This window comes from Scyliorhinus torazame, chromosome 4, assembly GCF_047496885.1.
Source record: "Scyliorhinus torazame isolate Kashiwa2021f chromosome 4, sScyTor2.1, whole genome shotgun sequence".
Taxonomy (NCBI): Eukaryota; Metazoa; Chordata; class Chondrichthyes; order Carcharhiniformes; family Scyliorhinidae; genus Scyliorhinus; species Scyliorhinus torazame.
In genome coordinates this window covers 230,881,628-230,908,191 of record NC_092710.1, presented here as the reverse complement: position 1 = coordinate 230,908,191, position 26,564 = coordinate 230,881,628, and the positions used below count along the sequence as shown (strand labels likewise).

The 26,564-nt window shown below is 51.4% G+C and overlaps 1 protein-coding gene across 1 annotated transcript in view; it reads left to right on the top strand.

Moving 5' to 3' along the window:
- The window catches only part of frk (fyn-related Src family tyrosine kinase), a 186,009-nt gene that overhangs the window by 98,890 nt on the left and 60,555 nt on the right, over positions 1-26,564 (top strand). Inside the window, exon 2 of the mRNA XM_072499422.1 lies at positions 24,959-25,080. Within this exon, the coding sequence (XP_072355523.1) occupies positions 24,959-25,080 (122 nt within the window). The remainder of the gene's footprint in view (positions 1-24,958; positions 25,081-26,564) is intronic.

The following is a 26,564-nucleotide window of genomic DNA, read 5'->3' as shown; positions in this document are numbered from 1 at the left end:
CTTCACCTTTTGTACTAGTCTACCATGAGGGACCTTGTCAAAGGCCTTACTGAAGTCCATGTAGACAACATCTACTGCCCTACCTGCATCAATCATCTTAGTGACCTCCTCGAAAAACTCTATCAAGTTAGTGAGACACGACCTCCCCTTCACAAAACCGTGCTGCCTCTCACTAATACGTCCATTTGCTTCCAAATGGGAGTAGATCCTGTCTCGAAGAATTCTCTCCAGTAATTTCCCTACCACTGAAGTAAGGCTCACCGGCCTGTAGTTCCCGGGATTATCCTTGCTACCCTTCTTAAACAGAGGAACAACATTGGCTATTCTCCAGTCCTCCGGGACATCCCCTGAAGACAGCGAGGATCCAAAGATTTCTGTCAAGGCCTCAGCAATTTCCTCTCCAGCCTCCTTCAGTATTCTGGGGTAGATCCCATCAGGCCCTGGGGACTTATCTACCTTAATATTTTTTAAGACACCCAACACCTCGTCTTTTTGGATCACAATGTGACCCAGGCTATCTACACCCCCTTCTCCAGACTCAACATCTACCAATTCCTTCTCTTTGGTGAATACTGATGCAAAGTATTCATTTAGTACCTCGCCCATTTCCTCTGGCTCCGCACATAGATTCCCTTGCCTATCCTTCAGTGGGCCAACCCTTTCCCTGGCTACCCTCTTGCTTTTTATGTATGTGTAAAAAGCCTTGGGATTTTTCTTAACCCTATTTGCCAATGACTTTTCATGACCCCTTCTAGCCCTCCTGACTCCTTGCTTAAGTTCCTTCCTACTTTCCTTATATGCCACACAGGCTTCGTCTGTTCCCAGCCTTTTAGTCCTGACAAATGCCTCCTTTTTCTTTTTGACGAGGCCTACAATATCACTCGTCATCCAAGGTTCCCGAAAATTGCCGTATTTATCTTTCTTCCTCACAGGAACATGCCTGTCCTGTATTCCTTTCAACTGACACTTGAAAGCCTCCCACATGTCAGATGTTGATTTGCCCTCAAACATCCGCCCCCAATCTATGTTCTTCAGTTCCCGCCTAATATTGTTATAATTAGCCTTCCCCCAATTTAGCACATTCATCCTCGGACCACTCTTATCCTTGTCCACCAGTACTTTAAAACTTACTGAATTGTGGTCACTGTTACCAAAATGCTCCCCTCGTCATCCGGTTACACAGAACTCCCACAAAGCCACATTATCATTTGAAATCGTAGGATCCTCGAAGGACTCTCTGTTAGGCGCACAGGCATGCAAGATCCTCCACCTCGTTCAGCGGGTACACACCCTGTCTCCAGAAGGCACGTCCGATTTCCCGGATGCAGTCTTTCGGACGCAGCTCCACTCACTCCTCGCACACAACCAGGAGGTTTTCGAGGGCATGGGCACACTGCCTTACACGTACAAAATACGGCTCAAACCGGACGCCACCCCGGTCATTCACGCACCTCGTAGGGTCCCAGCACCACTCAAGGACCGCCTCAAGCAGCAGCTGCAGGACCTGCAGGACCAAGGTGTGCTTTCCCGGGTCACGGAGCCAACGCCATGGGTCAGCTCCATGGTGTGCGTCAAGAAGCCCTCCAGCGAGCTCCGGATCAGTATCGACCCAAAAGATTTGAATCACAACATTATGAGGGAACACTACCCCATACCCAAACGGGAAGAAATCACGAGCGAAATGGCTCGGACAAAAATATTCACCAAGCTTGATGCCTCAACGGGCTTTTGGCAGATTCAATTGGATCAGTCCAGCAGGAAGCTGTGCACTTTCAACACTTCGTTTAGCAGATAATGCTACAATAGGATGCCATTCGGTATCATTTCGGCCTCCGAAGTGTTCCATCGCATCATGGAACAGATGATGGAGGGCATCGAAGGGGTACGCGTCTACGTAGACGACGTTATCATCTGGTCCACCACACCACAGAAGCACATCAGTCGTCTCCAGCATGTCTTTGCACGGATATGGGATCAGGGCCTGCGCCTTAACCGAGCCAAGTGCTCTTTTGGCCAGACTGAGCTAAAGTTTTAGGGGGACCACATCTCTCGGTTGGGTGTGCGGCCGGATGCCGGCAAAGTGGCAGCCATCGCAGCCATGCGGCAGCCGTCAGACAAGAAGGCAGTGCTGCGCTTTCTCGGGATGGTCAACTTCCTGGGGAAGTTCATTCCTAACCTTGCTTCGCACACGACTGCTCTTCGCCACCTGGTCAAAAAGACAATGGAATTCCAGTGGCTGCCCGCACACCAGAGTGAATGGGAGGGGCTTAATGTCAAGCTCACCACCGTCCCCGGTACTGGCGCTTTTCGATACCACACGGGAAACAAAGATCTCAACTGACGCCAGCCAGTCTGGCATTGGGGCGGTACTCCTGCAATGGGACGACACCGCATCATGGGCTCCGGTCGCCTATGCGTCGCGGGCCATGACCCCCACAGAACAGCGCTATGCGCAGATTGAGAAGTAGTGCGTAGGCCTGTTGACTGGCATCGACAAGTTTCACGACGATGTATATGGTCTTCCGCAGTTCACTGTGGAGACCGACCATCGCCTCCTGGTCGCCATCATTCAGAAGGACCTCAACGACATGGCCTCCAGCGCATTCTGCTCAAGCTCCGGAGGTACGACTTCCAACTTGTCTACACACCGTGGACGGATCTCATCATCGCAGATGCTCTGTCCAGGGCGGTCAACACACCGCCCGACTCGGAGGGGTTCGTTTGTCAGGTCGACGCACAAGTAGCCTTCATATCGGCCAATCTGCCGGCCACTGATGCACGTCTGGCCCACATTCGCCGTGAGACTGCAGCTGACTCCCTTCTACAACGTGTGGTGCGCCACATGACGGAAGGGTGGCTCAAGGGGCAGTGGCCACAATTGTACAACTTCCGGGACGACTTGGCCATCATTAATGGTGTCCTCTTGAAGTTGGACCGGATCGTGATCCCACACAGCATGGTGCTTGTCCTCGAACAACTGCACGAAGGCCATCTCGGAGTTGAAAAGTGCAGGCGGAGGGCCCGAGAGGCTGTGTACTGGCCGGGTATCAGCGACGACATCGCCAACATGGTGCTCAACTGCCCCACCTGCCAGAGGTTTCAGCCGGAGCAACCCCCTGAGACCCTTCAGCCCCATGAGTTGGTCACGTCCCCCTGGTCGAAGGTGGGCGTGGACCTCTTTCATGCGCTCAGCAGGGACTACATTATTCTTATTGACTACTTCTCAAGTTATCCGGAGGTCATACGCCTGCACGACACGACATCATCAGCTGTCATCCGGGCATGCAAAGAAACCTTTACTCGCCATGGAATTTCGCTCACCGTCATGTCTGACAATGGGCCTTGCTTTGCTAGTCAAGAATGGTCTTCCTTTGCCACTTCATACATCTTCACACACGTGACGTCCAGTCCCTTGCATCCTCAGTCGAATGGCGAGGCGGAAAAGGACATCCACATTGTGAAGCGGCTCCTCTGCAAGGTTGCTGATGCCAGATCTGACTTCTGTTTAGCCCTGCTGGCCTATCGCTCGGCCCCACTGTCCACAGGCCTCTTGCCAGCCCAGCTGTTGATGGGTCGCTCCCTCAGGCCCACTGTGCCGGCCATTCATGTTCCTGACTTCGACCATGCTCTAGTATTGCGAAGGATGCAACAACAGCGTGCTCAGCAGAAGGTGGCACATGACGCTTGGGCGACTGCTCTTCCTGCCCTGGCACCTGGAGACAACGTCCGCATACACCTACTGGAAGGTGGCTGGTCGGCAACCGCTGAGGTTCTCCGCCACGTGGCTCCCCGCTCATTCCTGGTTCGTATGCCTGATGGCTCAATTCGCCGCCGTAATCGACGGGCCCTTCGTCTGGTTCTGCGCTCGCTACGAGATCATGCACCGGTGCCACGCCCTCCTGTTGTCCCTGATGTCGACTTTGTTGAGCCTCCTGACACTCTGCCTCTTCCTCTCTCGCCCGTGGCCAGGCCCATTCCTCAGCTGGTGGATCCTGACCCACACTTGAGGCGGTCAACCCGAATTCGTCACCCACCTGAGAGACTTGACTTATGAGCCTGTTGGCACATTGGACTCGCTGAATTGTTTTCAGGATTGTTAACGAGTTTCTTTTCTTGTCGTTCATTGTTCCAGAAGGTTTCTCTCGTCCTTTGTTGATTGCATTTGTTCTGTTATTGGTACAACCTCGTTGTTCTGTTGCACCTGACACCTTCCTCTGTATATAGTTTAGCCTCATGTACATGTTGTAAATATTGCACACATATACTCAGATGCACTCCGTACACATTTCTATTTATTAGCATGTAGGCACATATCCTTTGTGAAAGGGGGGGATGTCATGATATCCACATCAGCATATCATGGTGCAATCACACACACACACACACTGATGGACAGGTAGTTGGACCAATCAACACACAAACATCGCAGCCAATCACCAGTGAGAGCACACGCACTATAAAACAGGGAACACCACAGTTCCTGCTCATTCTACCAGGAGATAGCTCAGAGCACAGAGCTCACAGCGTGCCACGCAGACATAGACCATGTGCTGAGTGCCTCACTAAGATAGTGATAGGGCTGGGTCCACAGGTTAGCCGGTGAAGCACGTACCCAAGCCAGTAGTTAAATGTTACAGTTGTTGAGACAATAAAATAGAGTTGAACCATCTACAGCCGTGTTGGGTCATTTGTGCATCAGAACACCCAACACGACAGGAAGGGGTTCCACTTCCCAAATGTTATGTCACTCACTGTGACATAGGCTCTTGTGCTCTTCAGTCTATGCCAAAGTCTGACTCCTGTCTTTCTGCTGACAGTGCGCTCACACAAATCACCTGAACGGGGTCTGTATCTGGGGCGTTAGATCTTAGACCACTCTGGCGGGAGTTATATGGGTGGGGGACCACCCTGGCAGGAGGGCGGGGGGGGGGGGGGACTGTGAGGAGCGGCAGGGGCTTGGGAGGAGTGGAGGGCAACAGGGGTTTGTATGCAGGCAGCCCTGCTGTGAAGATTAACATGACAGAGGCTGCACATGTGTCAGATGTAACATGTGAACACTGGACCGTTCCATTTCCCTTGCTACTGATAGTAACCCCCACAACCCTAGGTGCTCACTAATGATCCTCTCTCTTCTTGATCTTGTGTGGTCTGGTACTACATCTAGGTGTGACCCCAGGATGCACATCAGAGGTGGAGCTAGCCTCCTGCTTTCCACGCCCTGTGGCCTTTGATGCCCTTGGCGTACGTCCTCTGGAGGGCCTGGAGACACCCTAGCAATGTTGGCCTCGGAGTCATGCATTCCGGCATCATGTTCTGTGCTCGTAGCCTGTGGGACTCCTCCAATCTGCTTTGCACTCGCTGGAATGTGGTTGACGTCCCCCCCCCGAACCTCTCAACCCTGACCTATCATTTGCATCAGCTCTCGGATAACCTGGTCCAGAAGCTTGGCATCTGATTCGGACCCAGCTGAGTCCTGGGATCCAGCAGACCTCTGACTGCTGACTCCTTGTATGTCACTGCCTCCACCTGGTGTGCATTAGCAACTGTGTGGTGCTCACTAGATTGTGCCACAGATGCCTGTCCATGAATGTCGCCCACCGAGATATGTGTCTCTGCGCTGGTGGAAGGTGGGGGTGATAGTTGTGAAGCCTTGATTGAGGTCTCTCCGGAGCTCTCCTCCAAGTGGCCTCATGGATGGATGGCCTGGCCCCATCAGATGGAGATCCTGCGAGAGAATAGACATGTGATCAGTGAGAGCGAAGGGCCATTTTGTCTGACATGAACAACCCACTTGAGATCATTCATCTGGGTGAAGGGGCAGTGGATCCTTACCTCTGCGGCACAGGCCAACCTCACAGTCAGTGACTGCTCTCTCCTTGGACATCTCCAGGACCTGTTCATCATAGGTAATGAGGATCTGGTGCTTTAGCCCAGTCTTGGCCCTTTCCTGCTTATTAGGGGCTAGCTTCTCCTATGGGACAAAAGAGAAGGCCCAGTCACTGAGGACCATCACTGAGCGTGGCGACACCATGGTGCAGACAATGGGGAACTACCAGGGCTGGCAGAGCCAAATAGCTTGGGGGCATGTGGGGCCATGGGAGTGTGTTGGACAGGCATGAGATAATATAGATTGGCATGAATGGGACATGGAGCGTTTGTGGGGGTTGAGGGGGCGTGAAAGGCTAAGGCTGGAGGGATGTTTTTCATTTTATTTTTTTTATCAACTTAATTTTAACAAATTTTCAGGGCACTGAGGCGGGCCTTCTGTCCAGCCTTCCAGCCTGTACATTGGTTCTAGGGCAGCAAGTCTGCTCAAAAAATTCGAAAGAGCTTATCAGGAGGCAATGCAGAACAGCATCGGGTTCTAATTGGTGGAGTCCCCTGAGAGTGGAAACTCTGTCCCAGACATTGAGATGTGGTGCAGACTTGAGAGCCGTTTGGACAGATTTCCTAATTGTCTGGTGTGAAGATTCTGAACTTTCTTTTAGTGAAGCAGCAGCCAGGTTTCTGACAATTGGGGCCTGACAGCCTGAGGCGAAAGGGAGGTCGCTGACCTTACATCGTGGTATGAGCTGTGAGGCCTTAGAACATAGAACATACAGTGCAGAAGGAGGCCATTCAGCCCACCGAGTCTGCACCGACCAACTTTAAGCCCTCATTTTCACCCTATCCCTGTAACCCAAGAACCCAATAACCCCTCCTAACCTTTTTCATCACAAAGGGCAATTTAAGGGCAATCCACTTAACCTGCACGTCTTTGGACTGTGCGAGGAAACCGGAGCAATCGGAGGTAACCCACGCAGACTGGGGAGAACGTGCAGACTCTGCACAGACAGTGAACCAGCAGGTCATCGAACCTGGGACCCTGGCGTTGTGCAGTCACAGTGCTAACAACTTGTGCTACTGTTCGCCGTCAGCGAAGACTGAGGAGGAGGCACTGACAACGGTCATCGAAGAGAGCAGCAGGGCATCTCTCGACCTCCAGGCAAGGGCTGAGGAGGGCGGCGGGAAACCAATCCAGCAAAGAAAGAACAGAGGCTGAATCTGGGCAGGCCAGATAAAGCCAGCAGCAGCCAGTTAGGAACACACATGGTTGTTGAGGTTTAAGGCCCGGCTACCTGAGCGACATTAAACAGTGATTTGTGTATTTTTCTGCATTATTGTGGCTTGCATTATGTGACCTGAGGGTGGGTGGGTGGGGTCAGGAGAGCATTGATGTCATTGAGGGTGGGGTTTGACATCATTTGGGGTGGGCCGCCATGTCAACAGAGGGTTGGGCATGACGTGGGGGGCCCCCGTAAAGAGGGAGAATGCAGGGCCACCAAAAATGTAAGTCCGCCTCTGCGAGGAAGACCCATGGTTTATGATACTATTTCCCCATCATTAGCTTTGCAGATGATACTAAGATTGCAGGAGTTGCACTGATGAAGGTTGTCAGAGAATACAACAGGATATTGATAGGCTGCAAGGTTGGGCAGAGAAATGGCAGATGGAATTTAACCCGGACAAATGCGAGGTGATGCATTTTGGTAGAACCAATTCAGGTGGGAACTATAAAATAAATGGCAGAACCATCAGGAGCCTAGAGACACCGAGAGATCTGGGCGTGCAGGTCCACAAATCCTTAAAAGTGATAGCACAGGTGGAAATGGTGGTTAAGAAAGCATTTGCATGCTTGCCTTCATAGGACGGGGTATCGAGTATAAAAGCTCGAAAATTATGTAGAAGATTAGAAAGTAGAAGATGTTCATATGTCCGTACGTATGACAAAACTGCGATCACTGGGAAGGTTTGGAGGTGGCTCCTGAGGAATGCGAGATACCTGGAGAAGCATTTGTGGAGGACTCTATTTCAGTAACATTATGAATTTGCACTGTTTTGATTGGCCACAGTTTTATGGATGAATATTGAGGAACCTTGTTCGATGGAATTTTTTTTTAAGGTTGATGTTTGGATGGCTGACAAATGGGCTAGTCACAATTTCCTGCACTTGTGACATTCTTTTCTCGTTGCTCAACGATCACCAGCAGGAGGGTTCTTTCCATCACAATAAAAACTCTTATGATCAGAGCTGACAGAATTAAACAGGGGGTTTGACTTATCATGGTGTGCTTTGCGTTTGACATTTACCTAGACGGCAGGGACTTGTTGCTTAGTCTACAATCTGCAACATGATATTCAGGTAAATAAGCTCTGGCCAGTTCTGAAAGCTCATCTAAGATCAGCTTTCCAGGTGCTGGTGGGACAGAGCTTTCGCTGAATGCCCTTCTATATAGTCTGTGCTTTGCCTACGTGTCAGTGAACTTACATTTGTTGGCATGTGCAAGAGGCCAATTAATTTAGGTCTTGTGCAGCCATTTAAAATATGATTAATTCAAATGTTGCAGTTTGGAATATGAGATTTGGAATATTCATAGGCTGTACCATTTCCGGGATTGGTGGCGGGAACTATTGCAAAACTGTACTTGCATATTTTCCCCATCTTGATATATTGAGTCATAGTTGCCAAAGATCACGGCCTGAACATACTCTCAGCATTTTGGCTGCCTTGTTCATAGCCCATGGTTCCTTCCCAGTCATTGCAGTTTTGTGCATTTCAATATATACCCCTCACCATTTTCTAAAATATTTTCTAAAATGCATCTTCGCCTTATATTCCTCCATGGCCTCACCCTTCCTAATAATCTGCAATCTTCTCTACCACTACAAACTCATTTATCTGAACAAATAGATAATTGAAGTTCCAGAAGGAAAATTGGACAATAAAGTCATTTTATCGATTCACATTTTTTGCCCATTGTGTACGAATAATGGGCGGGATTCTCCCTTCTGGGGATGAAGTCCCCACGCCGGCGTGAAAAACGGCGCCAACCACTCCGGCGTCAAAAGCCCCTGAAACTGAGGAATTCTCCAAATTACAGGGGGTTAAGTAGACGCCAGAGTGGTTGGTGCCGCTTCAGCTGGCGGCGAAGAGCCGGCGAGAGTTCGCGCATGAGCGGAGTGGCTGGTGTGATCTCGCGCATGTGCGGACCGGCCAACGTATTTCCACGCATGCGCGGGGGTTCTCTCTCCGCGCCGGCCCCCGGGCAATATGGCGGAGCCCTACACGGAGGAAATAAGGCCCCCGTGGGAACAGCCCGCTCGCAGGATCAGTAGGGCCCGATTGCGGGCCAGGCCGCCGTGGAGCTCCCCCCTGCGACCGCCTCCACACACTTATCTGCCAGGTCCCGCCGTGCGTGAGGTGAGTAATTCACGCCGGCGGGACTGGTGAGACCTGGACAGCCACTCGGCCCATCGGGGCCGGGTGAATCGCCGAGGGTGGTGGGGGGGGGGTTGCTGTCAACGGCCCCCGACCAGCCTGGCGTGAATCCTGCCGGCCCCCGAAAAATGGCGCCAGAGAATAGGGCAGTCGGCATTGGGGCAGTAGGGTGGGATTTGCGCCTCCCCCCGGGGATTCTCCGACCCGGCGGGAGTCGAAGAATCCCGGTCAATATCTTCTGTAGTTAACTCTTGCACAGATATCAGTTATTTTCATCATTTATTTGTAAACCTGTCTTCTATCACCATTTACCATTGTACAAAAGGTTTGTGGCAGCAATGAATATGGGGTAGGATTGTAGCTGCACTCTGTGATATTGAATAATCTTTCAAAAATATAATGGGCGGGATTCTCTAAACATGGGGATTCTCTAATAATGGGGCTATGTCCCCACGCCTGTGTCAAAACGCGGGCGTTTCACTCTGGACTTTCTTAAGGAAAGAATTTGCTGGAGGTTAGCAGGCCGCGGAGTGCTTCCCGCAGCTCTGGCTGTGGATACGGGGCCCTGAACTTCCGGCCGGGAGTCCTCGTATGCGACTCTGTGAGTCCCCCGCCCCCCGGTGAAGGATCCCCCCGCCCTCCACCAGGGCGGCAGCGGATTGAGTCCACAGCCACCACCGCCTGTTCCCGACAGGCAAAATGTGGTTAGAACCACGCCGCCAGGAACTCGGCCAGTTGTCCTTGGAGAATTGTGGCGGGGGCCTCTGTCAATGGTCCCCGACCGCATGGAACGTGCACCGACGATTCTCCGGGGGCTGGAGAATCGCGGGAGCGGCGGCGCGCCGGATTTCGGCCCATTTTCTGCCCCCGCGCCAATGGCGATTTCGGGCGGAGGCTCGGGGAATCCCGCTCCATATCTTTCCTGCAACCAGGAAGAAATAGATTTAAGGTGATTGACAAAAAAAAAGAGGTGACATCAGAAAATGAATTATGCATAAAATTGTTGTGATCTGCAATACACTGCTTGGAAGTATGATTAGAAGCAAATTTAAGAGTAACTTTGAAAACCGAACTGGATAAATACTTGAAGGGAAAACATATACAGGATTGTGGAGATGGTCAGAAGAGTGAACCTAATTGGATAACTTTTTCAAAGAATTGGGACATGTATGATCAACCAGAATAGCCTCTTACTGTATTGTATCATGCTATATGCATTTTGTTCCAATATCAAATCACAGTAGTATAAATACTTGTCAACTTTTATTTCAAACTTGTAAACAAACCAGTCTTTCCTGGCGCAAGTGCATACTGGGCAATGCACAGGACTCGTTGCGTAAATATCTTTCAGTGTGGACCTGCCACAAAATGTATGAATATTTGACAGTGACATTTAAAGCCTTACTGGTAAACCTAGACTGTCCAACACATCTCCAAACCTTTTTTTTTAATAAACATTTTATTGAGGTATTTTTGGTATAGTGACAACAAAATAAATAATATGCATGAAACCATAAACATAGTGCAAAAGCCATTTACCTCTCGTACAGGTCCCACCCTTATTGACCCCCTACTTTAATCTAAACTACTCCCCCCCCCCCCCCGCCCCCGTCTGCTGACAATTAATTTCCCGCAAAGAAGTCGATGAACGGTTGCCACCTTTGGGTGAACCTTCACAGTGACCCTCTCAAGGCGAACTTGATTTTCTCCAAACAAAGAAAGCTAGCCATGTCAGACAGCCAGGTTTCCGACTTCGGGGGCTTTGAGTCCCTCCATGCTAATAGTATCCGTCTCCGGGCTACCAGGGAGGCAAAGGCCAGAACGTCTGCCTCTTTCTCCTCCTGGATTCCCGGATCTTCCGACATCCCGAAAATCGGCACCTCTGGACTCGGTGCCACCCTTGTTTTTAACACCGTGGACATGACGTCCGCAAACCCCTGCCAAAATCCCCTAAGCTTCGGGCATGTCCAGAACATGTGGACATGGTTCGCTGGCCCTCCCGCACACTTTGCACACCTATCTTGTATCCCAAAGAACCTGCTCATCCGGGCCACTGTCATGTGAACCTGGTGAACAACCTTAAATTGTATCAGGCTGAACCTGGCCCATGTTGCAGACGCGTTGACTCTACTCATCGCGTCTGCCCATAAACCATTCTTTATCTCACCTCCCAGCTCCTTCTCCCACTTGCGCTTCAGCTCCTCAGTCTGCATCGTCCTGCACCTGCAGATACCCGAGTTTGTTTCCCCTCGCCAACCCAAACTTTTCCTTTATAGCCAGCGCAAACAACAGTGGGGATAGGGGCATCCCTGTCTCATCCCCCGGTGCAGTCCAAAATAGTCCGATGTTGTCCTATTCATCTGTACACTTGCCACAGGAGCCTGATACAGTAACCTGACCCAGTCAATAAAGCCCCGCCCGAATCCGAACTGTCCCAGTATCTCCCACAGATAGTCCCATTCTATCCGAGCAAAAGCCTTTTCTGCATCCATTGCGATCACTACCTCCACCTCTCTACCTTCCGGGGGCATTATGATCACATTTAACAGCCTTCTTACATTGGCCACCAACTCCCTGCCCTTAACAAACCCCGTCTGGTCCACCCCAATAACGTCCGGAACACAATCCCCGATCCTGGAGGACAAGATTTTGGCCAGCAACTTGGCATCTACATTCAACTGGGAGATCGGCCTGTAGGACTCACACAGCTCCGGGTTCTTGTCCCGCTTAAGAATCAGCGGAATCATTGCCTGTGATATCATTGGGGCCAACACCCCTCTCTCCCTTGCCTCATTAATCATCCTCAACAACACCGGCCCCAATATCCCAGAGAACTTTTTATAAAACTCTACTGGGTACCTGTCCGTCCCGGGGCTTTACCCGCCTGCATGGCCTTCAAGCCCTCCACTATCTCCTCCAGCCCGATTGGGGTCCCCAGCTCTTCTACCCGCTCCCCGTCCACTTTTGGGAAATTCAGCCCCTCCATGAAGTGCCTCATCCCCTCCGGCCCCATAGGGGGTTCCGACCTGTACAGCCTGCTGTGTAGAAATCCCTAAACGCCTTATTCACCCCTACTGAATCACCAACCAAGTTCCCATCCCCGTCCTTTACTTTCCATATCTCCCTAGCTGCCTACCTCTTCCTAAGCTGCTGGGCAAGCATTCTACTGGCCTACTCTCCATGTTCATAGATTGCCCTCCCTTGCCTTTCTCAGCTGCTGCATCGTCCTCCCTGTGGGCAGCAAGCTAAATTCCGCCTGTAACCTCCGCCGTTCCTTTAAAAGCCCTGCCTCTGGGGTCTCCGCATACCTCCTATCGATCTATAGTATCTCCTTTACCAGTCAGTCCATCTCTGACCTGTCCACCTTCTCCCTATGGGCCTGGATCGAGATCAGCTCCCCCCTGACCACCGCCTTCAGTGCTTCCCACACCATCACTGCTGAAATTTCCCCCATGTCATTGACCTGCAGGTAGCTCTGAATACATTTCCTCAGCCGCTCGCACACCCCTTCATCCGTCAAAAGTCCCACATCGAACCTCCAGTGCGGGCGCTGGTTACTGTCTTTACTAACCTGCAGTTCCACCCAGTGCGGAGCATAGTCTGAGATTGTGATCGCCGAGTACCCAGTGTCCACCATCCCAGACAGCAAGGGCCTGCTCAAAATAAAGAAATCAATCCGGGAATACACTTTATGCACATGTGAGTAGAAGGAGAACCCCTTCACCCTCGGCTGCCCAAATCTCCATGGATCCACCCTCCCCATCTGCTCCATGAACCCTTTTAGTTCCTTTACCATTGCTGGCATCCTGCCCGTTTTCGAACTTGACTGGTCCAAACCAGGATCAATAACTGTGATGAAGTCCCCTCCCGTGACCAACCTGTGCGAGTCCAGGCCCGGTATCTTCCCCAGCATCCTCATTATAAATTCCACATCAACCCAATTTGGAGCATACACATTTACTAATACCACCTGCATCCCCTCTAGCTTCCCACTGACCATAATGTACCGACCTCCCACATCCGAAACTATTCTACCCACCTCAAACACCACCCGCTCATTGATCAGGATCCCGACCCCTCTCGTCCCAAATGAAAGACCTGACTGAGTCAGCCTTTCCTCAGTCTAACCTGGTCCATAACTCTAAGGTGCGTCCTCTGCAACATTATCACGTCCGCTTTCAATCCCCTCAGATGCGTGAACACACGTGCCCTTTTGACCAGCCCATTTAACCCTCAAACATTCCATGTGATCAGCCTAGTTGGGGGGATCATTGCCCCCCCCCCCTCCCCCGCCGATCAGCCATCCCCTTTTTTCAGCCTGCCTCCAGCCCATGCTCCGCGCCTCCACAGGTCCATCCCCAGGCAGCCCCCGCCCCCAACCTCCTCTCTGTCACTCATCCCAAGTCCCTCCCTCCTCAGTAGAACAATCACCCCCCCCTCCTCACACTAGTAACAACACCCTGTAACCCAAACCCTTTACTAAACCAAACATATGCACATCCCCCACTGCACTTCCGAATGATCCCCCCCCCCCCACCCCCCGCTCAGACAAACAGACTCCGACATCAAACAATCCCCGTACAATTGCCCAACTGAAAAACACCAAGATCAAAACATGCACACCTCCATCCCCCAATAGTGCAAATGAAAACCTTAATCACTCAGCTCTACCGCTGGCTAAAATCAATGCAAACGGCATCACAAACATCTTCCATGAAACGCGACACGAGAAAATTTTTACAAAAACAGAGAAACAAAAAGAAAAAACAAAAACATGAACGTTGCAGCCAAGTTCAAAAGTTCTCAATCCATCACCAGCCCTTTCTTTTTCGCAAAGTCCAACGCGTCCTCAGGCGACTTGAAGTAGAAGTGCTGATCCTCATGCGTGACCCAGAGATGGGCTGGGTATAACAGTCCAAACATCACCTTTTTCTTAAAAAGGATCGACCTGATCTGGTTGAAGCCTGCTCTCCTCCTGGCCACCTCTACACTCAGGTCCTGGTAAACCCGCAGGATGCTATTGTCCCATTTACAGCTCCGTGCCTGCTTGGCCCACTGTAGAACGCGCTCTTTATCCGATGAGGTACCCTCAATAATGACACTTAGAGATTAAACTGTTAAGAAGGCTTTATTAGACTAATAACTATGCTAGAGCTAGAGACGAGGGCTGACTGTTACAGACCATGAGGCAGCCCTTATGTATGGCTCCCAGATGGGCGGAGCCAGAGGCGGAGTCACCAGGGTTACAAGCCCGGTCTTAAAGGGGACATCACCTTACATGATGATAAGGCAGTACCCGTTCATCACATTCACCCCCTGTTTAAAAAGGAGTCCGGCGGGGGTGAAGTGCCATCATAGGTCGATCCGTCTCGGTGGTCGGATCGTCCTCCTCGACCTCCTCAATTCGGGGGGGGGGTGCGGCGGGCACGGACGTCCCGGTTGAGGGCACATCCGGGAGCACAGCGGTCGGAGCTTCGGTCCGGGTCAGGGCAGGGGAACTAGGCAGGGCCGGGGGTAGCGGAGCTGGCGCCGGCGGGGTGTGTAAAGGGGGGGTGCAAGGGGGGACGCACGGTAGGGGGGCTCACCAACGGGTGATAGGGCCGGAAGGGGGTGTGTTGTAGGGTGCGAAGGGTCCTGCAGGGGAGCGGCGCGGGAAGGGGCGTCTGTGGTGGAGGATCCAGCGGGTGCCAGATCCCGGAGGGAAACTGTATCTTGCCTGCCGTCGGAGTACTCCACGTAGGCGTAACTGGGGTCGGCGTGGAGCAGTTGGACCTTTTCAACTTTTATGGCTCCTCGCGTGCCTCCGGAGAAGAACAGGTCCCGGAGCCATCAGCCAAGGTGGAAGCGAGACCCCGGAGGTAGACTTCCTGGGGAAGAGAAACAATCGGTTGTGAGGGGTCTCATTCGTGGCCGTGCAGAGGAGTGACCTAATGGTGTGTAGGCATCTGGTAGGACCTCCTGCCAGCAGGTGGTTGGGAGATTTCTCGACCGCAGGGCCAGAAGGACAGCCTTCCACACTGTCGCGTTCTCCCTCTCCACCTGCCCGTTTCCCCGCGGGTTATAACTGGTCGTTCTGCTCGAGGCAATGCCTTTGCTGAGCAGATACTGACGCAGTTCATCGCTCATGAACGATGTACCCCGGTCGCTGTGGATATAAGCGGGGAAACCGAACAGGGTGAAGGTGCTGTGCAGTGCCTTAATCACCGTGGCTGAGGTCATGTCGGGGCAGGGAATGGCGAATGGGAAACGAGAGAACTCATCGATCACGGTGAGGAAATAGGCATAACGGTTGGTGGACGGGAGGGGCCCCTTGAAGTCCACGCTCAGTCGCTCAAAGGGGCCCGAGGCCTTCACGAGCCGAACCTTGTCTGGCCGGTAGAAGTGCGGTTTGCACTCCGCACAGACTTGACAGGCCCTGACCATGGCCTTGACCTCCTTGGTTGAGTAAGGTAGGTTGCGGGACTTGATGAAATGGACGAGCCGGGTAACCCCCGGGGTGGCAGAGGTCATTGTGGATGGCTTGCAGGCGGTCCTCCTGCGCGTTGGAGCATGTGCCGCGGGACAGGGCATCTGGGGGCTCGTTGAGCTCCCCTGGACGATACTTGATATTGTACGAGTAGGTGGAGAGTTCGATCCTCCACCTCAAAATTTTATCGTTTCTTATTTTGCCCCGTTGCGTGTTATCGAACATATAGGCGACTGACCGTTGGTCGGTGACGAGGGTAAACCTCCTACTGGCGAGGTAGTGTCTCCAGCGCCGCACAGCCTCCACAATGGCTTGTGCCTCCTTTTCGACTGCAGAGTGTCGAACCTCGGAGGCGGTGAGGGTTTGGGGGGAGAACGCTACTGGTCTGCCTGCCTGATTGAGGGTAGCAGCCAGGGCAATGTCTGATGCATCGCTCTCTACCTGGAAAGGGATGGTTTCGTCCACCGCGTGCATGGCGTCCTTGATGATGTCGGCCTTGATGCGGTTGAAGGCCAATTGAGCCTCAGCCGAGAGGGGAAAAGTGGTGGTCTTTAGGAGTGGGCGGGCTTTGTCCGCATACTTGGGGACCCACTGGGCGTAATAGGAGAAAAGTCCCAAGCACCGTTTGAGGGCCTTGAGCCTGCGGGGGGGAGGGAGTTCCTTAAGGGGGCGCATGCGGTCGGGGTCGGGACCTAGGACCCCGTCTTCCACGACATAGCCGAGGATGGCCAGCCGGGTGGTGTGGAAAACGCATTTTCCCTCGTTATAGGTCAGGTTAAGGGCTCGGGCGGTCTGGAGGAACTTTTTGAGGTTAGCGTCATGGTCCTGCTGATCATGGCCGCAGATGGTGACATTGTCCAAGTATGGGTATGTAGCCCGCAAACCGTACTGGTCCACCATTTGGTCCATCGCCGTTTGGAAGGCGGAGACCCCATTTGTGACACCAAAGGGGACCCTGAGGAAGTGGAAGAGCCGGCCGGCTGCTTCGAAGGCAGTATAGGGGCGGTCTTTTGGTCGGATGGGGAGCTGGTGGTTGGCAGATTTGAAGTCGACCGTGGAAAAGACTCGGTATTGGGCGATCCGATTTACCATTTCCGCAATGCAAGGAAGGGGGTACGCATCAAGCTGCGTGAATCGGTTTATGGTCTGGCTATAATCCACAACCATCCGTTTCTTCTCCCCGGACCGGACTACCACCACTTGTGCTCTCCAGGGGCTGTTGCTAGCCTCGATGACCCCCTCTCCCAGTAAACGCTGGACCTCTGACTTGATAAAAGCCATATCTTGGGCACTGTAGCGCCGGCTCCTGGTGGCGATGGGCTTATAGTCAGGAGTGAGGTTAGCGAATAGCGAGGGGGGTGCGACTTTCAGTGTCGCAAGGCAGCACACCGTGAGGGGGGGCAAGGGTCCACCGAACTTCAGTGTCAGGCTTCGGTGGCTGCACTGGAAATCCAGTCCGAGCAGCAGGGGGGCACAGAGGTGAGGGAGGATATAAAATTTGTAATGGGTGTATTTGGCACCCTGGATCGAGAGATCCGCAATACAGTACCCCGTGATTTGTACCGAGTGGGACCCAGATGCGAGGGCCATGGTTTGGCATGCGGGATGGGTGCGTAGGCCTGCGTCCATCCTGAATCTAGTTTAGTCTAATAAATTGAGTACCCTCAATAATGACACTTAGAGATTAAACTGTAATGAAGGCTTTATTAGACTAATAACTATGCTAGAGCTTGAGACGAGAGCTGACTGTTACAGACCATGAGGCAGCCCTTATGTATGACTCCCAGATGGGCGGAGCCAGAGGCGGAGTCCCCAGGGTTACAAGCCCGGTCTTAAAGGGGACATCACCTTACATGATGATAAGACAGTAACCGTTCATCACATCCGAGAACCTGTGGAATCTCACCACCATTGTCCTGGGGGGGGGGGGGGGGGGGTCTCCCATTCGTGGCTTCCTCGCAAATGCTCTGTGAGCCCTATCCACCTCCAAGGGCCGGGATAATGCCCCTCCCCCAGCAGCTTCACAAACATGTCTGCAATGTATGCCCCAGCATCCGTTCCTTTGGACCCCTCCGGGAGCCCGACGATTCTTAGGTTCTGCCGGCGGGACCTATTCTCTATGTCCTCCACCTTCTCCAGGAGCTTCTTCTGCTGGTCCCTCAGCATCCCCACCTCCAGCTCCACCGCAGTCTGATATTCCTCCTGCTCAGCCAACGCCTTCTCCACCTTCTGGATCGCCCAATCCTGGGCGTCCAATCTATGCTCCAGCTGCTCAGTCGACTCTTTTATCGGGTCCAAGCAGTCCCGTTTCTGCGTAGCAAAGCCATCCAGAGTGACTTGCATCAGTTGCTCCACAGACTGCTGAGTGGACAGCCCAGAGGTCCGAACCTCCGTCATGCTGTCTTCTTTCGCAGCTACAGCCCAAGCCTTCTCGATCCTTTTGTTTCTGCCCTTACGAACAATTCTAGTCCTTCTCTCCATGCACCGAAGTGGGAATTCAGTAAAGAATTGTCACTAACATCCGTTTTACAATTCAAGTCCGGTAGAAAAATGAGGGAAAGGTCCAAAAGTCCGACCAGAGCGGGAGCCACCAAATGTGCGACTTACTCCTTCATAGCCACCACCGGAAGTCCAACTCCAAACCTTTTGATGGTAACAATACACTCACTACTGTAATAAAAAATCATGTAATCTTTTGGGAGTGATGAGAAAAAAAAACAGATTAGCAATCCAGGCTAATTTAGGAGAAAGCAACATCTGGGAACATCTCCGACAGCTTTTGGCAATCAAAGCTCGTTCAGGACACCACCACGGTCCTACTTACCTAACCTCTTATATGAGCAGAACATAGAATGTGGAACTCACTGGCACAAGGAGTAGTTGAGGCAATGATCATAGATGTGTTTAAGGAGAAATTAGATATAATAATAATCCTTATTATTGTCACAAGCAGACTTACATTAACACTGCAATGAAGTTACTGTGAAAAGCCCCTAGTCGCCACACGCTGGCGCCTGTTCGGGTGTACTGAGTGAGAATTCAGATTGTCCAAATTCCCTAACAGCACGTCTTTCGGGACTTGTTAAGAAACTGAAGCACCCGGAGGAAACCCATGCAGACACGGGGAGAAGGTGCAGACTCCGCACAGACAGTGACCCAAGCCGGGATTGAACTGGGGTCCTCGGAGCTGTGGAGCAACAGTGCTAACCACCAAGCCACCCATATAAACACATGTAGAATAAAGGAATAGAACAACTTGCATTCCTATAACAGCTTTGGCTTAATAACATATCCTGAAATTCTTCAGTCATCAAACTAGAATTTGACACAGAGCCACATAAGGAGATATTCGGATACATTTTGTCAGACAGGCAGATTTTAAGCAGTTACAAAGGAGCTGAAGGAGGCTTGTTCTATAACACAGCTGTGAAGTGCCTTGGGATGTATTATTACATTAAATGTGCCATGGCGTAATACAAGCTGTTGATATTATCTTTAAATACTGTACTTTGATCCACTTTTTATATATTATGGTGAATTTTACTGACGGTCCCATACACTAATAAAGATTATTATTGTAGATTATGGGCGGAATTCTTCGGAAACCGGCGGGGCAAGCAACTCCGGAATCCTTCGCACCTTCATGGGCTAGGCCGGCGCCGGAGTGTTTGGTGCCGCGCCAATTGGCGCGGAAGGGGCTTGTTGCCACGCCAACCAGCGCCGAAGAGGAGTTGGCGCATGCACGGGAGCGCCACGTGTGCTGGTGTCATCCCAGTGCATGCGCAGGGGTTTCATCTCCGCGCCGGCCATCGCGGACCGGTACACCAGTCGGCACAAAGGAATAGAGTGCCCCCACGTCACAGGCCCGCCCGCGGATCGGTGGGCTCCGATCGTGGGCCAGGCCACCATGGAAGCATCACCCTGGGGCCAGATCCCCCGAGCCCCCCCCCCCCCCGAGGACCCCGGAAGCTGCCCACGGGGCCAGGTCCCGCCAGGAAGTACCTGTCGTAACATACGCTGGCGGGACCCGCCTTAAACGGGCGGCCACTCGGCCCACCACAGGCCGGAGAATCGCCGGGGGGGGGGGCGTGGTTCCCGTCCCCGCTGAATCCCCGGCGCCGGAGAATTCGGCAGTCAGCGGGGGCGGGATTCACACCACCCCCCAGTGATTCTCCGGCCCGGCGGGGGGTCGGAGAACCCTGCCCCATATTTACAAGCTGCCCCTTGCATAGGGCATGGCAGTAGAAACCAAGATCTTTCTGTTTTACGGTGGAATCCAGTTGTAGTGGTCAATTTGGAAAGTTCCCCAACAAACACTAACTGAATAGGTGACTAATAATTCATGAATGGCAACCAGTCAGCGCGTAAGCAACTATTCTCATGAAGCTTCGACTTTTGATCTTTTCAAGCTGGAATGCAGTGTTGCTGGTATTTCCCCATTCCATATGTTTTATGAGCAGAATCAGTGTAGCGTCAGCTGTTTAAATGCTCTGTCAGAGAAGACTTTCGGTGGCAACATGTGGGGAAGCAGTCACACGTGGTGGTTCCCGCCAGATAACTTTATTTAAGCCCCTTTTGCTTGATTTTGTAATAATAATAAAAGGAAATTTGAGCTGAAGTTCCTTCCTGTTGACGTTAAGTATCCTACATCAAGGGGATGCTCATTAGATCCAGAACCAAGCAGCACCAAAAGAAGGAATTGTCGTCAAACTTCGAGAGCCTTGTCAGGAAAAAGAATGGCAGAGGCTGCTGCAGTATCAGGGTCCACCCTACTACCTGCTGAAAGGCTTACAGGCATCTTAGAGGTGGAACTTCAAAAATTATGCCGGGAGGTCTCGGAGGACCATGAGAAAGCGATTGAGGTGGCGGCATCCTCAATTTGGGCGGTCTTGGCTGGGGTTGTGAAGGTGCAGGACACGGAGCTGAAAGATGTGGGGGTGCTCTGTCTAGGCAGCGTGATCAAACCACCTTCCTGGGGGTGGAGGTGACTCGGGTGTCGGCCAATAACACAATTTTAAGGGCCAAGGTGGGCGACTTGGAAAATTTGTCCAGAAGACATAACTTGTGGGTGGTTGGGTTGCATGAGGTTCTGGAGGGCTTTAGCACAGCAAAGTTCATGTCACAGTTCTTTTGGGGTGGGGGGGGGGCAATCTTTGGTTGCCTCGTCTCTGCTTGCAGGGCTGTTTGGCGTCAGTGGGAGAGCAGGTGGTGGTGTTAGTTTTCTGAGGGTGGCTGGGGACTTTTCTTTGTTTTATCATGTCGGGGGATTTGCTGGCTATCTTGGGCGGGCCTGGTGTTGGCTCTCCTTGAGAGGTTTCTGGACTGCCCCACGGGGTGGAAATGGCTGACTGTGGTACAGGGGGGTTAGATAAACCCTATCTGGCTGGTCACATGGAACGTGAGGGTGTTGAGCACACCGGTAAAGAGATCTAGTGTGTTTGGACACTTCAGGGTTTGAAGGCTGAAATGATCCTGTTGCAGGAGACCTATTTGTGGGTTAAAGCTCAGATAAGGTTGCGGAAGGGTTGGGTGGGGCAAGTGTTTCATTCAGACTTTGACAGTAGGGCCTGGAAGGGGGGGAGCGGGCAGCGATCTTGATGAATAAGAAGGAAGCTTTCTTGGTGGCTAAGATTTTGACGGATCGGAATGGGAGGTCAGTGGCATGGAATGGCAATAGCGGATTATTGGTGGGTACCCAGGTGCTGTTGGTTAATGTATATGCCCCAAACTGGGATGACACGGCTTTTATCAAAAAGTTGACTTCTTTGATCCCTGATTTTGACTCACACCAGCTAATCCTGAGAGGGGACTTTAACGGTGTGTTGGATCCTCAATTGGATAAGATGAGGCCTAAGGCTGTGACGCCCAGGTTCTTTTGGCCTTTATGGGGCAGATGGGGGGCACAGACCCATGGAGATTTTTACACCCAGATGAGAAGGACTTTTCTTTCTCCTCTCAGGTACATGAGGTATATCTTAGGATCGGTCAATAGGTCGATCCCTGATGCTGTGAGTGGTGAGGGCGCGCTATTCTATGACAGTGATCTCTGATCACGCTCTGCATTTTTGGGATTTTGTGGTGATATTGGGCCGGGCTCTATGTCTCGGGGGATGTTGGAGGCCACATTGGCTCCTGCGTCGATTTCCTTGATCTTAAAGAAGTATAAGATCCGACACGGTCAGAACGCTCTATTTTGTTAGTGAATGCAGGTGCAAAGTTGTTGGTGAATGTCTGGGCTATGCGATTGCAGCCCTGCCTCCCAGGGGTTATATCGGAGGAGCAGACAGGGTTTGTTAAGAATAGGCAGTTGCCGACCGCTGTTCGGAGACTGCTTAATGTTGTTTTGTCCCCATCTCCAGTTCCTGAGCTGGAGGTGATTATTTCAATGGATGCAGAAAAGACCTTTGATAGGGTGGAGTGGGGTTATTTGTTGAGATCCTTGGGAGGTTTGGTGTTGGGCTTAAATTAATTGCTTGGATCCAGCTCATTTATAGGGTCTCCACGGCGAGCATTCATACAAATGCTTTGAGTTTGACATGTTTCTACCTGATGAGAGGCACGAGACAGGGGTGCCCGCTTTCCCTGCTATTGTTTGCCTCAGCAATTGAGACTTTCACCATAGCGTTGAGGTCATCCACAAACTGAGGGGGATGAGGGGGAGGAGGGGCGGGTGGGAATGGTCACTGAAGAAGTGGGAAAACTTTCCGCTGACCTTGGAGGGTGTGGTTCAGTCGATAAGGATTAATATCCTCCCAAGGTTTATATTTTTGTTTCAGTCCCGTCCAATTTTTCTTCCTAAATCGTTCTTTGTAAAAGTCAGCAAAATCCTCACGGCGCCGAGGTCCCAGGTTCGATCCCGGCTCTGGGTCACTGTTCGTGTGGAGTTTGCACATTCTCCCGTGTTTGCGTGGGTTTCGCCCCCACAACCCAAAGATGTGCAGGGTAGGTGGATTGGCCACGCTAAATTGCCCCTTAATTGGAAAAAATGAACTGGGTACTCTAAATTTTGAAAAAAAGAAAGTCAGCAAAATCATATCTTCTTTTCTTTGGGTGGGCAAAACCCCAACGATTTGTAGGATGATTTGGCAAAGGGATAGGCAGACAAGGGGCCTGGCTTTGCCCAATCTGTTATTTTATTTTTGTACCGTGAATATTGAGAAGGTGTGGGGTTGGTACAGGGGGATGGTGTCCATGTGGGGACAGATGGAGAGGAGTGCCTGTAGATGTTCCAGTTTGAGAGCTCCCCTTCTGTTCGCCCCAGCTGAATGGACTTCAAGTCTGGTGGTGGTAGCCACCTTGAGAATATGGAGACAGTTTAGGCAGCATTTTAAACTGGTTGCTATGTCGTTGTTGGCCCCAATCTGTGAAGATCATCATTTTCTACTGCCAGCCTTCAACTCATCATTTATAACATGGAGGGCTGGAGAGATTTGGGGATTTGTTTACAGATGGGAAGTTCGATGCTTTTGAGGAGTGGTTGGACAAGTATCAGCTTCCGAGAGTGAACCTGTTTCGGAATTATCAGGTGCGCAACTTTGTACGCAAGGAGATTTCTTCTTTCCCCTTGGCACCCTCACCATCAGTTGACTATAAATATCGGACATCTTCCCTTCCCTTACATCAACCACCGAAAGAATGTTTGGGTTATTTCGGTGGTTGATGTAAGGGAAGGGAAGATATCCGATATTTATAGTCAACTTGTGTCAATGGAACAGGTTCCACTGGATGAGATGAAGAGGAAGTGAGAGGGGGAGCTGGGCCAGGTGTTTGAGGTTGGGGGAGCGAGGCATTACACCGAGTCCACTCCACCACCTCCTGCGCTAGGCTCAGTTTTAGGTGGTTCATAGGGCACATCTGACCAGGGTACAGATGAGTGTGTTCTTTGAAGTAGATGATAGGTGCAAGTGGTGTTCTCGGGGTCCGACGCATCACGCGCACATGTTCTGGTCTTGTTCTATGCTTATGAGCTTTTGGGTCTCAATCTTCCGCAGCACGTCGGGAATTCTTGTGGTTGAACTGTCCTTTGGTGGCTATCTTTGGGGCTTCGGATTTACCGGAGCTGCAGACGGGTGTGACGGCAGATGCTCAAGCCTTCGCCTTGTTAACAGCCCGAAGGAAACTGCTGTTTGGATGGAAGTCTTCGGTCCCGCCCAGTGCTGCGACATGGTTAAGTGAGCTGATGGAGCTCTTACATTTAGATAAAGTCAAGCCTATCTTGAGAGGGTCAACAGAAGGGTTCTACCCGAGGTGGCAGCCGTTCAGCTCCTACTTCAGGGAGCTGGCCACCGTCAGATGTTAGTTTCTTTGTGTTTTTTGGGGGATGTTTGGGTTCAGGGAGTGGGGGGCAGTGGTAGGGGAGTTGAAATATTGTAATTGTTGTACGAATATGGCTGTGAAGGTGTTATATTGGGAAAACGTTTCTTAATAAAATTATAAATGTTGTATCAGAGAAAACATTGGAAAGGTGAATAAAGGTGAATAATGTATCACCACTTTCCTTCCCGCCCAAGTTAATTAGTGCAATCTCCTAGCACTGATCAATGTAGTTTGGAAAATCAAGTCAGTTGGAAAACATGCCAGTTTAACTTAACTAGGTTTCAGCAAACAGGAAGTGTTGTGTCCACATGGCCACTTTGAGCAGTGATTCTGACAAGATGGTTTGAAACTCCTTTTCAATTTTGCAAGGGACCAGTAAAATGGATGTATGCCTGTGGCACTAATGAATATCAGGGCCTTCCCAAAACGGGAAGAAAACAGCAGTACTTGCTGCCACCAATGAAGTCTTACAGTTACAGGTACTTCAGATCTGTTGAGATTTCATGCAAGAACATACAACTGATTTCTCCCATTTTATCGCTGTAACAGCAAAGTGCATCCACCTGTTTCAAAGCTCTTTTAGATAAGCTGCACTGGCTGGTCCATTCATCAGTTGCTTATTTCTCCAGTAAGACAGTTTGTTGTCGCTTAAACTGAATGGCTCAATCATGTGGGAAAATTGATTCTGCTGCCCTCTTGTTCATACCTTTTTCTACTTTTAATGGCCCCCAATGCTTGAACCTTTTGCCACAGGCATTGTGCCTGGGTTAATTTCACTAATACCCTTCCTAATCCGAGAACTTCAATTCCATAATTTTTAACTCTTCCCCAATGTTTCAGAGGAAGATTGGATTTCTTTAACCTTTCTCCAAATCCAGCAGCTCCTATTGAAAATGTTTTTTTTCCCTGTATTGCAGATGGTTCTTTGGAGGGATCAAACGAGTAGATGCAGAGAAACAGTTGTTGATGGCTGGAAATGGAAATGGCTCCTTCATAATCCGGGAAAGTGAAAGCAAGATGGGTGACTTTTCGCTCTCAGGTATATACTTGCAATGCTCAGTGACTTTATAAAATCTTTTGCTCTTAATCCTTAATGCTGTTAATTTAAATACTGATCTGCCACGCTGTGGCTTTACCAGATTCATGTTGAGTTATGTGCCTGATTGTCTTCCGAAGCGTGTGGTTAAAATAATTTGTTCACGTTTAGGCCAGGATTTTCAGTTGCCCATGGGGGACGAGAACAGAAATGGGCATGCTTTGAAAGTAGCGCTCTCAGGTGTATATACCTGGATAGTGTATCAGAGTCCTGACCCCTCCCTCCGGGACACACAGCTCTTTTCAATGTAAGAAAAGTGGGGCGGTGAGGTTGGAGGAGCTGGACACCTGCTGGGGTCCAATTAATTTACTTGATGAGGGGAGGGTCAGAAGGCAAGTTTCAATTTGTAAATTGCTGAACCTAAACTACTTTGTGTATGTTAGTGTACAGCCATCGGGCCCAATGCAGGAAGAAAGAACGTTTTTTTCAACTCTGAAAACATTTGGAGCAGGGCAATGTTGAGCTGGATCAGTTGCTTTACCTCCCATTTGGCCGTTTCTTATGTGCACGGATGCTGCTGACCCTCCACGATGCTGCCTCCTCTCTGCAGGCAGCTCCTAGAAATACTCAGTGCCATTAATTGGACACCGAGCACCCAATTAGGACACTTCTGATTGATGATTGTGGCATGTCCGGACTCCAGATTGAAAATCAAGCCTTTAGTATCAACTTGCTCAGCCTTCGCTACATTTCATTTTAGATTTCCATGTGTGAATCTGTACACAGCTGATTCCCTGTTGTGCTACTGATGGCTATTCTGATATATTTTGGCCCTTTACAAAATGCATGTCCATTTATTGTTTAGACAAACCCATTATTGGTTCACTGTGAAACCATTAACTACTTGATAACAATGCAAGAATATGGGGCGGGATTCTCTGACCCCCCCCCCCCCTCCGAGTCAGAGAATCCCTGGGGGGGCGGTGCGAATCCCGCCCCGCCGCACTGACGCCGGCTGCCATATTCTCCGGTGCCAGTTTTCGGGCGGAGGTGGGGTTGACGACACGCCAGTCAGGGGCCATTGGCAGCGGCCCCCCTGGCAATTCTCCGGGCCCTGATGGGCCGAGCGGACGTCGTTTTCTGGCCAGTCCCGCCGGCATGGATTAGACAATGGTCCCACATGGCGGGACCTGGCTGGGGTGGTCCTTGGGGGGGCGTGGGGGGATCCGACCCCGGGGGCGGGGGCCCCACAGTGGCCTGGCCCGTGATTGGGGCCCACCGATCTGCGGCCGGGCCTGTGCCGTGGGGGAACTTCTTCCTTCTGCGCCGGCCCCTGTAGAGCTCCGCCATGGCTGGCGCGGAGAAGACCCCCCCCCCCTGCGTGTGCGCCAGAATACACCGGCGGTTTTGCGCATGCGCGGGATCACGCCAGCCCTTTGCCGCATGCGCGGACTGGCGCGGTCCCTTCAGCGCTGGCAGGCGCGGCG